At 43.6% G+C, this 12,937-nt stretch overlaps 1 protein-coding gene across 2 annotated transcripts in view; it reads right to left on the bottom strand.

Annotated features, from left to right (window-relative positions):
* Positions 1-12,700, bottom strand: part of IGF1R (insulin like growth factor 1 receptor) — a 188,112-nt gene extending 175,412 nt beyond the window's left edge. For both annotated transcript variants that reach the window (XM_061999120.1, XM_061999121.1), the window contains exon 1: positions 11,419-12,700. In XM_061999120.1, the coding sequence (XP_061855104.1) occupies positions 11,419-11,512 (94 nt within the window). In that variant the 5' untranslated portion in view covers positions 11,513-12,700. The remainder of the gene's footprint in view (positions 1-11,418) is intronic.
* Positions 12,701-12,937: the final 237 nt, after the last annotated feature.

The following is a 12,937-nucleotide window of genomic DNA, read 5'->3' as shown; positions in this document are numbered from 1 at the left end:
TTCCTCCCTCCCCCTGCAAACACCAGTGAACATGACAATTGTATCCTCAGTCTTTCAGCTCTTCTGCTTCTCCTCCACCCACTTCTCCCTGGATTCACATATCATCTCACCAGGTCTAGTGGAAGTTGCAAGGATGGTAAAGGCAAACTTGAGCAGTGAAACACCACGAGCACTGCCAGTTGCTTTGAGATCAGAACAGTATTTTGGTATCACAGTAAACAAGGCCTGTGGCCACAGATGCAACAAGCACTGAAGAGCTGCACATCTCTCTAAGCAGTTGCTCTTAAAGAACCAAGTCCTGTGCAGCAAATGGATGACAGCACAGCATAATCCTCACAGGGAGGCAAAACTACAACAGCCTCAACTTTTGTTTCATTCTAACTGCATGTGACACCAGGTTATCTTAAGTCACCTGTGAAGACGTGGAGTTTATTTTTAACATAACATACTATACCCTTATCAGCCACCAGATTCTAACATCCCCATCCTCGAACTTCTGCTACAGTGCAGTGTTCAAACACCTGACAGCTCACAGCTTCCCAGTGAAAGCACATTCACCTGGATGGTAAGAGTCACACAAGAATCTGAAGTCACATCAGTGTTCTAAAAATGAAGTCCTCTAACCAGCCCTCAAGAATAGCATTTCTCTACATTTTACAAATGGAGAGGGAAATACAAACACCCGGAGGAGGAATACAATTTCTTCCCAACCCTTGCATACTGTCAGCTTCTGAAGCACGAGATGTGATCACTCCCTATTTTAGCAGGCATGACTACCAATGCTGTTGCTCACAAAAACGACTTGGTCCTTCTCTAAAATTTAGTTAAAGCATTTAACTTCAGGCATTTCTACCCTACTAGTGGATGGATAGAGGTCAATGCACTGATAACAACATCTTGCTACGCTTTATTTGCTGTTCATTAAAGAAAAAGCCCCTTGCTTTCAATTTATACTTGCCAAAACAGGATTTAAAAAAAATCAAATCTGGAAAGAGAAACAAATGCGTGTGTTACAATACAACATCCAATTCCCACATTTCAATTCTCTTCCTCTCAAACACTGCAACACACTGCAGCCAAACTTAAAGTCACTGATATCAACTACAAAATCACAGAGAAAATCCTCAGACAATGTTGGCTTAGCCAGTGGCATGTGTAATTCTTGTCCTCATACTATCACTTTCTTTCATGAAAAATACTGGAAATATCTTTTTGCCAGGTTAACCAACTCTGACTTCAATCTTGCTGGCACTTCGTGAGTATAGCTGAATAATCCTATTCATATGCAAATCGTACAATAAGCCGTGAGTAGTAGCACTTGCAGAGACTCCCTCACAGAGCAGAGCATTTACTCTGCCCAAGTCTAATCTGCAGTGACATATCTGAAATGAAACAAGGCCCAAAAGGTACAGTCCCAACAATTTACAGACAGCTTATTTTCAGCCTCGATGTTTGGGGTTTTTTCGCCTCTTACTTTGTGGAGTCTTTTTAAATATTAAAGAGAAGGAAGAATCAAGAACTGAGATTCCATCTGTTGCCATCACAATTTAACCATGGTCCATGTATTTATACAGTAGAATCTCCAAAATAACACTGCATCTGTTAAGATGACAGTGTTTTTTCATGGGCTGTGTTATAGTGGAGTTACTCCAAAGCTACTGCTTTTGAAGTGCAGATTGTGATCCACCCCAAACTCTTTTTGTAATCTTCCTCAAATGTGTTGAATTGTGAAGCTGCTGTTTCTCAGTATGGCTTGGGAAGAACAGAATCCTGGTGCATCTCATCAAGTGGGCATTTGGCACTGAAGACTTACAGCTAATGCAACATGTTTATTTAAACAATGAACTACCAGAAGAGATACAGAAAACACAAACCACGGAAAAACAAATGTCCATCTCATATGTGTTTCCCTGAAGTCCAAAACCACTGCCAGATGCACACACTCAGATGCATTTCTCTGTCTGTGCCTTGTTGCTGTAGGATAATAAATGAACCAAAATGAAAAGACCACTGCTCATTCACTAGCAACACCGGCCACACTTTAGAAACACAACCCATGGAGGCATATACAAGCTTGAATTTTTAAAGAGGACTCTCATAACCTATTTTAAGTATTAAATAGGTATTACATGTCTCTTGATGATGCACAGTATCAATGAAAAACATTTGTCCAAGTAGTCAGTCTATTGGAATGTGACAAAAATACAAACACTTTATTAGCACACACACAAAAAAGGAAACAGACAAACAAACAAACAATCAAAATCTTCAGTCACTCCCAGACAGGATGTAGGCAGGCTCAAGCCACGGTCTCAAACCAAGCCAAGTCTCAAGTTTGGAAACACAAATCTGCTTTTCTTAAACCCTGGTTCTGCTCTTTTGCAGAGTGACAACTGCACAGATTCAACCTCCACCATGGGTGTAGCCTCCTGAAGAGCTACAAGGGAATAACTTACTAAAACACAGTCTCCACAGTGCAGGAGCAACAGCATTAACAGACCCTTTGACTTCTGGCATATAAAATGCCATAGGTCCTATGGGTTTGCACCTGTCCTTTCCTCAGTCTCGGTACCTCTAAGGTGCAAGGAAGAGGAGCAAAGTACACACACAGCTGGATGTTTACTTCCTCCACACTTCCCAGGAGACATGGGACTTGCAAGGGACCAATAAAATGTACATTCATCTCAAAAAAGAAGATATTTTAAAGCCTCATTCACAAGAAACAGAAAGAAGATGTTGAGTGCAACCAGTACTGAACCACAAGCTGCTTCCAACCTGCTGAGGATGCAGGACAACTGGAGAGAAGCAGCAGATAAAAGCCCTGTGGTAGCAGCCAGACACCATCAGGATTCCAGTAGGTTCCTTCCATCTCAGGGGGTCTGTCAACTCCTAACACAGCCTATGCCATCATAAGGGCTCTGAAGACTAGTTCTCAGCTAAAAGAAAGGTAGAGACATCTGAAAGCTTAGCAAGAACAATCCACACTTTTTAACTCCATCGGTATTTTGGAGAACAAACCAAATCCCCACTGGGAGATATGAAATTTCACTAGAGAAGACTACAGTATCAATTCAACTACACATCAATAGTCCCAGGAGAAAGCAACAAAAACACCACAAGCAATTTCTGCACTGGTAAAGAGCACAGGGGATTGGACAAACAAGGTATTTCCATTGCAATTTCAACTCTTAACACTACAGTCAAATGCTACTCTAAGATCAGCTGAGCAGTGCAAATACATGTTTGTTCTTACAATGAATGCAGTGCCAATGCCTTTGCTCCTCTCATGGGGTGTCTGCAATGTGCCTTTAAGCCTTTCAAGGTACATACTACTCTCACACAGAAGGACCCAAGGGGAGGAAACAAGGGAGGCAGGGAAGAAAAACGTACTATTTGCACAAGGACAAAATGAGAGATGACTGAAGCCAATGCAAATAATGAGGAAACTACCCCAGTGAGATCTGGGGATAAAGCCCTTCCGAAGTCCAAGACAACTGTCTTCAAAAGTTCGGTTACAGACTGTGTCCAGTAGCAACTCTCAGAAGATCTTTCTCCAAAATGCTGTCCCTTTTTTATTAAGACTTAAAATTTGAACTACCCTTCTCTGTAACACCACTTTCCACTTTGAAGAACATCTGATGAGTTTTGAGGGCTGCTCTATCACAAATCATTTTAGGGCTGGCTTGGGTTTTTTGTTTTTTTTTTTTTACACTAAAAATGACTTAGCTTGCTTCCCAAATATAATGAGCTGCCTGTCTACAAAATCAGGAAAACAATCACTGCATCAGCTTATGTTTGGGGAAGCTGGTTTTGCATCCCAAAGATCTGGACTTCTCTTTCCCCACCAACAAGCTCTCCCAAACACAACAGTTGAGCATTTCTAAAGTTTTCCTGTGAACATATCAGGAAGACTTCTCCAGCTGAGTACCACAATCCATAAGCAAATCAGATATAATGTCCTATTAAGCATAAGGGAAAACCTCCTACCACCTTGCCAGAACACCTCTTACAAACCCACAGCAATGTTAACAAAAAAAAAAAAAAGACGAAATAAAACTATGTGATGCTATCCTAACCTTACCAACACACAGCTACTCACAGACCCCTTCAATTGCTGTGCTTACAGACATTTCATGGCATAAATAACCTTCACATTTCAGCAGAAATGTGTACATAACCAAATACAAAGTGAGCACCTTAGTCCTCCCTGCCACTTCATCTCATCCGTCTGATGTAAGAACTGCCACTGTAACACAGTTTGAAGATAATGATGTACTCCGCACTTGAGAATCACACATTCAGCTGCAGCTACCTACTGTATTCCAGTAGTAACAAATGGAAGAGATACTTCAAAGAGCACATTATCCCAGCTGTAATTTATGCATGCTCCCTCTTACCATCAAGCCATTTATTTTAAACCTGTCAGATATACTTGTAATGCAGCATGATGAATCATTTAAAAAGTAATCTGTATAAACCAAGTTTATAAACTTAACAGCAGGTACAGCACCTTTCATTCAAGCAGGCTGCTCTCTGAAAAAGTACAAGGGATCTTTGACTACTTCAGCATGTGTTCATTTCATGCATTCTAAACTTCAAAACAGTCTTCTTTCCTGCCTCCAATCAAACCCTCCACTATTTGAAGAGTATTGTATAAGTAGCTGACTTAATTGAGTAGTGTACTAGATTGTGATTGAAGGAAAGAACTATAAAGCTTCTGAAAACAATCAGTAAAAATTACCCACTACCCATTCAGCAGCAGGAAAGAAAGAAACACAACCACTACATGTAAAGTTCGCCTCTATCATCAAGAACTCTTAATACTCTCTACATTCGCCTGATGTTGTCATATGCTGACACTGCTCCCGTCCCCAGGGAGGAGGGATGTTCAGCCAAGAGCTCCAAAAAAAGCCCACCTGCTAAGAGAAAGTGTTTTGATCAGAGCTGATGCTCACACTTCCAAGCAAACAGAGCTATCTTTACAGCATGTAATGGCACCAATAAGAGGTTTGCAGATAACATTCACTCTGACTGGTCACAAAGCTATTTCAATAACATGTGCCTCGCTGGCAACACGTAGCAAACAAACTCATTGAGTCACCAGACTTGCCTAAAACGCACATCCTCAGTGTTCACAAACACATCACACACACCTGTTTTACAAACTATGACAGTAAAGCACATACATAAAGCAGTTTACCTACTTCCAAACGTTCCAATTCATAGAATGTGCACTTTAAGTCAACAGCACAGCATAAAGCTCTGAAAGCAAAATCTAGTTGGCACTTCAGTGACTATCTTAATATAAATTACTGCTCTGAGTTACTAGGACAATGACTTTACACTGCTACAAAAGCATACATTTGCTGTTCTACCAAAATATTTACTAAGTGGATTTGCTGTCCTAGAGGAACAACTTCAGTATTTCATTGGGAGTGTGAAGTTGCTTCTCACTGGGTCAAAGACAACAGTCTCCTCGAAAAAACTATCTGGGAAGTCACTGACATATATAGACGCTTATTTCTGTTCATACTATTAGTTTGACCAAGAAAGGAATAGAGTAATAGAACACGTCCACATCTGGATATTCAAAAAGAAATAAAATTACATGAAAGCTTCCAAGTCCTATGTAAATCCATCTGTAAATAAAAGTAGTAACAAACTTCCTTTTTAGCACATTTTAAATCACCTTGTGCTACAACAGCAACTTCTTGAGGATAGCAACACTGAAGAAGTTAATTGGTGCCTTGAAAGAATATCCTAAGGGAACTGCTCATATTTAATATTTGCAAAGGCGAAAAACTTTCAGTGATAAATGCAAATTGAACCTTCACCATGCACCACCATGTTAACACCAGTTCTACCAGAATGCACCTCCTTAATTGGTTAATAAACCAAACTATTATCCAACTTACTACTCAAAAACACCAAGTGCTGCCTAAAGGAACTAGAGCCTGTTTGGGAGTTTGAGGACTTGGTATAGCTTTGTTGGCAAAGCACAGGAATATATGAATGGACACTCTACGCTCCTAATCATTTGCTGATCCTTCAAGCTTGTCTCAGTTCTGGACACATAAAAAGACACAGTACTGCAGAAATCAGTCCAGATTGTACCTGTCACGACTTGGATAAGAGGGAAAAAAAAAAAACAACCAACCCCAAAAAAAACCCCCCACACAAGAAAGACTGGCTAGCAATCACAAATGTGTCTTCATCAACTACTGTTTTTGAGCTCTGCTTTTGTACAGTAAAAAAAAAACAACCCTGAAACTGTTCTTTTGAAAGTGGCTTTCATAAATCATAAAAACTAATCCAAGTAACCTACACAAAGAAGCTGTCTATACAATTTACAGTGATAGAAAAATTATACGCGTCAAATAGATCAAAATACTAAAACAGTATTTCTGCCTTTCAAACACATCATGGCATTCCTGAAGTCTTTCTGAACACACAACTCTTAAAAGCAGCACGTTCCATTACCAGCTAAGCCCAGAAACCTTAAAAGCTGTACTTGGTCAGAAAGATAAGGAAATCATCTGAAACTACAAGTCTGTAGCTTGAATTATGAGACTCTGGAGAAAATCAGTTGCACTGTAGCTTTTTTTAAATTCAGCATACATTATAGTTTTCAATAACAAACTGCAGTTTACCCATTCCTATGTGCACAACTCACACATATAAATAAAAACCAGCTGCTACTTGATAACATCACAAAGCATTTCCAAATGCAAAAACCTTACACTAAAATCCAAGTAAGAACATACTTCATTTCATAAACCACAGTTTATAGGAACTTCAGAAAGTTGCCATTGTTTCCCAGTCATCACCTTTTCAAGGAAGTCAAATAATGTTCATGAAGTTTCTTAATTTAACTACCAACAATCAAGAAAAATACTGTATTTAAGAAAAAAATAATTCAATTTGGTACATCTGCTAATTTATGAACTTCAGGGCCACTACAGATGATGAGCTAGATAAGTTGTTTTCTGTGTGGGATCATAAAGTTAACAGCCAGTGTAAGAAAAACAGGTTTCCTGCATATATTATTTCCTCCCTCTCTCTCAAAGTTCAGCACCATAAACAAACTTCTCTACAATGAAGTTTGCGGCAGCTCCCAACTGACACAGACGGAATATACACACAATGTAATTAATCATTTAACAAAACTGCCTCTTCTGGTCTCACCGAGTTAATAGTTCCAGTGACCGCTGGTAAAATCTACCTCAGAGGAAAAGAGAGGGGAAAAAAAAAAATGTATTGGGGAAGAGGGAAAAAAAAGCTTCAGTTAAACACAAATTGAAATTTCCTTTAGAACTCACACATTCAGCTTCGAAATGTATTTTAATTCTAAATGTATTTTAATTCTAAATGTTTGATGCTAACAAAAAAAAAGTAGTTCTCACTGAAGACATTCTCCTCCAAGATTTTCTCAGCAAATGCCTGTTTAGCAGAAAATTAAACAGGATTTGAAACAGCTTTTCCCAAGGTAACATATACTGATAGAAATTAATTATTTACCAACAAAGACAGATTCAAAAATCAGCACTTGGAAATTCCTTAACACTAGATTTTGTGTGTGTACTTCAAGATGAAAACAATGTCAGTATCACTGGAGCTGTGCTTTAAATATTCTCTAGAATTAGTCTGAAGGAACAAATGGTCAGGGAAAAGATGATAAAAATAAACAGAATAGTTCATCAAATCTGAGCAATTTCCCTATTAAATTAAATGAATCATGCTTTCTGTTGTCCTGAATATAAACTGATTGACATGCCTTTTCTCTCTCTGCAGCCCTTTCCTTTCCTTGCTTCTCGCAACACACTTCAAGCTAAGTTCAATTTCCTTCACTTTACACAAAGAAGAGCATTTCTCTCAAATGTTGGTTCAGCACTGCAACTTTCCACACCCATTCCTCTGCTTTCTCACATTCTCAACACATTTTGCCTGATATTAGCTAAGCCACTACCATTTCCTAACCCCTTCAGTTTCTGAGTCATGCAAGCCTTTGCTCCAGTTCTGGTCTGGAAACGGTTTGAATATACAATCTAACACAATCAAAAAAGTCAAAGTACTGCCTGGTTGACCACTCCTTCCCATGGACTCCAACCACCATCGCTCCCTGAACACTCTCCTCCTCTCCTCTGTCTGGTGAACCCAGCTGACACCAATTCCTTGAACGCTCTGGCATTTTCTATTCACAACCTCAATTAGAGAAGGAATTATCCAACTCCCATTTAACAACATTCAGTAACCACCAGGCGTATATGAAAACGCTGATGTGAGAGATAGTTGTGTGTAATGCTGGCACTCGGGAGGTCACGAGGGTTTTTACTAAGCAACCTGGGAGAGGGATTAAACACACAGCATGAGCTACTGCTTATTAACATCAGAAACATAAAATATTGCCTGGATAGACAAACAAAAGCTCAGAGGTAACACAGACAGACCCATCAAGATGTCGATCAGTCTGAAGTATTATCAGATGTAAAACCATTACTTTTATTCTAAATGTTTAACCCGTCCCCTTCCAGGCACTGCCTTTGTAAACATACAGCAGGGTGAAAATCAAAACCCCCCCGGCGCTCAAGGTAGAAGAGGAAGAAAACACCGTGTTTACGCTTCACCTTAAACCCATCCCTAGGATGAAACAGGCTCTGACAGCTGGAGCTTTAGACATCAAATGCACTGTTACATCAGCACACACTTTATCTTAGTAGAGGGTCTTTTTATTTTTGTGCCGTTCTCAACAACATCTCAGAAAATTCTCTGAATTTTTAAACAAGTGGTTTTGAATCTGAAGCCTTCCACTGAAGTTACCTGCATTTTAAAGAAGTTTCTGACATATAACCACAAACAGATTTTATATAATTTAGCATTAAAGGGATGGGTCTCTCCCCTCCAGTTGGAACTCCTTTGTATTCCTATTTAGGAATGCCTTGCTTATTTGACCGAAAATGGAAGTGCCTTTTAGCTATGACATAGTATATATGAAAAACAAATAAAAATTAAGATTAATCTTCCTTCCACTATTGTGGGGAGAGAGAAGAATATGAAGAGATGCAAAACATCTGCTCTGGAGATCATTTTTCCCCCTAACAGCAAAATTCTTTCAGCAATAACTCCTGAAAACAAAGGCTATTAAACTGTAAACTACAAAGACGATCGATTAGAGGCAGTATTCAGCTAAGACAAGTTTCTCAGTATATCTCCCCATATTTAAATACCTGGGATCTTCAGAAGGAGATATTTTATTGGAGAGGTTATTAAATCCAGTCATTTTAATCAAGTGGCAACCGCAAACACTTGAGAGGACTGGAACCTAAAATCCTAATGTACTGCTGCTGCATTATTCTATTGCCAGAACTAGGCACACGTTTTTATTCAAAGGTGATCTGTATTAGGTAAGACAGGAAAAAAAAAACACAAATGTGAGTGTGTATTCTACCATTTCAAGGATACATCAGATCTTCTCCTACTCCTGTTCTGTTTCTCCACGTTAGCTCGTCCCTGAAGAAGGGCACTGGGGTTTTGTTTGTAAGCTTAAGAGATTAATCTTCCCTCTTACAAACAGCTCTAGCCATAAAGTTCAACTCGTGGAAGTAAAACTGCAGCTCTCCAGTCCGAGCTGGCCCTGCCACTACACGGCAAAAGCCTAAGATGGGCCTTAATTTGCAAGGAGTTAATTGGCATTCACTGCCTAATGAAACACAATATTACTCAACATGCATTACAGACTCCGTCCATGCGCTTCTTGCTCATATCTTTTTTTTGTAGTTAGCCTCATTGTTAGTGCATCTGAAGAACTTCCCTTCCTTTTCAATCCTAAACTAATACTTTTAGAAAAGCCGTTCTAGCTTCCACATGCTTTCCCTTTACATTTAAAATGGAGAAAATGGATCTCTCTGTTCTTTCCCTACAACGTGTATCTTGTTGAAAGTGAGAGGTGCAACAGCTCAAGGAGCATGTCAAAAAACACCCAGTGGAAGAAATTAAAGCATCAAGATGCAGTCAGGAAACATCCCTGCTTCTGCAGATGCCGAAGGAGATGGAGCCGTTTCGAAAATGGTTGGGCTCCAAGGCACATCTCCCATCTCCTTGTCTATGAGGATACTCCAGAAAAGAAGGGATAGCTCATTTCATGCAAGAGATCCTCAGTCCAACATGAGCCCTGCATAGCAGAAGAAAACCGATCAGCACCGGGACTAACGCGGTGATGATCGCAGGCTCATCAATCGCAGCCACAGCCGTCCCTGCCCCTTTCCTTCCCCCAGAGCCCGAAAGGGGCGGGTGCTGCGATACAACTACAGGTTTGAAACGCACAAAAAAACCCACCCCAAACCCCCAAGTCGAGGCTTTTGCAACTCCCCAAGCAACACGGACAGCCAGCCAGCCAGAGGGATAAACGGCAGGAGGGATCCGGACACCTCCGTGCGCGGGAGAGCCGGCTGCTGGCTGCGCACAATGAACCACGTTTTCCTCGGTGCAGCACTGGCACAGACGGAGGAAGCAGCTCACACGCTGCTCAACTGCACGGACCTGAATGCTAGATGCAACACAGCTGCTCCAACAACAAGAATCGCCTTTAAGAATATAGGCCATCGGCCCACCAAACGTCCCTGTTCACGCACAGGCGTTAAGTGTCAACCTAGAAGTTCCTTTTGTAAAAAAAAGCCAATAATAATAACAGCAGATTGTGACCTTTAGATTGCGGGATGCCGCCGTGATTCCGCACCCCGAGCAGAGCGACTGAAACCCTTCCTCGGCACTACGGAGGCAATAAAAGGCAAGGCACTTATTTCCAGGAATTCTTCACTCACTATGGCAGGTTATTGCATACACCCTCTAAATATTGACAAAGATCAAGCTCGTTCCATGCGGAGAGAGAAAGCACCGTTCTTCCCAGCCTGCAAGTGTTTACTACGCAGCTCGCAGCCCTGGCTGCAGAGGTCTAAACACTGCACTGGGTTTGGCGGGGGAAGGGGGGGGTAGCACGAGTACGTAGGTCAGGTGGGGAAAACACAAAGGAGGGAACGGGTGGGCATCACCATCATCTCCTCCAGGTGTGGGGCTGCGGCTCGGCCGATCCCCTGAGTAGGAGAAGGAAAGGATGGGAGGGAAGAAGACGTGCAGCCCCGGGTTGTTAGACGTGCTCGAGGAGCAGCCGCGTAGCAGGAGGAAAACACGCACATCCCCGCGGGCAGGGGCAAAACCCCCTCACCGCGGGGGGAAACCACCGGAGCCCCTCACACACAACCCCCCAGGCGCACACGCGCTCCCAAACACACACAGGCCGCCGACGCCCTCGCACCCCCTCAGCGGCAGCTCCTCACGCCCACCCCGGGAACCCCTCCGCAGCTCCCTCACACGCCCCGGGAGCCCCTTGCCGACACCCCCCGGGCCGACACGCGCTGTACTCACTTTCCCCATTTGTTGGCCACAGACAAAGTGCGGCGAAGACGAGCAGAAACCCCCAGACGACGGCGAGGGACCCTCCTCCAGCGCCAGACTTCATTCCTCTTTTTTTAATTGGACAAAATCCCCCTTTCCGAAAACAAAACAACAACAAAAAATAACCCCAAGTCCAAAAATTGTTCGCTTTCTTCTCTCTCCCCGTCCTCTAAAAATAACGAAGGCGGCAAAAGGCGGACGAGAAGCGGGGCAAGATAAATAAATCCACGTTGCCTCAAGAAATGAAGGAAAGAACCCCCAAGACCCTTCGGACTGGCAAACCGGAGGGTTTCTGAGGTCCCTGGGTGTTGATCTTCCGGAGCAACCACACACAAAAAAACCAGAGAGATATTCACGATGTATTAACGGCAACAACAACAAGGCATGAAAGCCCCGAGGCGACGCTGTCTCCGGGGCGGCGGGGCGGTCTCCGGGGCGGGGGGCGCCGGCGTTCCCCTCAGCGCTGGCTGTGGTGGTACATCGTGCAGAGGAGTCGCAAACATGAGGCACATCGAGGCTGGCAGTCTGCATCTTCAACCTCCATTTTCGAACACCGCACACAGAGGCAGCGAGCAGAGAGAGACACAAAAACTGGGAGGGCTGCAGACGGAGGAGGGGAGGGGTGGGGGGGGGGGGGGGGGGCGGGTGCGACCCAGACAATCTTATTACAAAACAACAACAGCTTCTCCGACCCTCCGCGCGGGGCCGGGGCTGCCCTGGCGGGATCCCCCCGGCTCCTCTCCCCGCGCAGCCGGGAGGAGGGGGGAGAGAAAAAACCCACCCCACGCACAACCACCACCCACAACAACGCCACCACCACAAGTCCGGCTGGCCGCAGAGACTCGAAATGCGGAATTTGGAACAAAAATGAATTAAAAAGGCTTTCTCCCCCTCCCTTACTCTTCCTGCTCTCGGCGCCGCTGCCACAAGCTCCTTCTGCCCCCTCCAAAAAAAATAAAAAAAGGAAAGAAAAAAAAAAGAAAAAAGGAAAAATCGAGGACACACACACAAAGCAGCAGCAAGGCGAGCGGAGCAGCTCAGCACCCCGCCTCCTCCTCCCGCAGCTCTCCTCCTCGCATCCCTCCGAGCCGCCTTGCCATCGCGCCGGGGGCGGGGGGGGGGCGGGGGGGGAGAGGACGACGACAACAACAACAACAACAACAAAAACCACCCAGCGAATTTGTAAATCCTTTTCCTTTTTTTCTCTCTCTCTCTCTCTCCTCCTCCCTCCTCCTCTGGGTGTGCGCGCGCTGCAAACCTTCCCCTCACGCAGCCCAGCCCAAGGAAGGGGGAGGGGGAGCCGGGAAGAGGTGTGTGTGTATGTCCGTGTGTAAGCCGGAGGGAGGTTGGCGGGGGGGGGGACGGACGAGGAAGGCGATCCGGTTTGCTGAAGGTCAAAGCCCCAGGAGCTTGTTGCGAAGGGTCTGTAATTCCTCCGGGGCGGGAAAAGAGGGGGGAGGTGGCTAGGGGGGAAGGGTCTGCTGCTCCT

Source organism: Colius striatus, chromosome 7, assembly GCF_028858725.1.
Source record: "Colius striatus isolate bColStr4 chromosome 7, bColStr4.1.hap1, whole genome shotgun sequence".
Taxonomy (NCBI): Eukaryota; Metazoa; Chordata; class Aves; order Coliiformes; family Coliidae; genus Colius; species Colius striatus.
The sequence above is the reverse complement of the archived record's forward strand: the minus strand, read 5'-3'. Positions and strand labels throughout refer to the sequence as shown.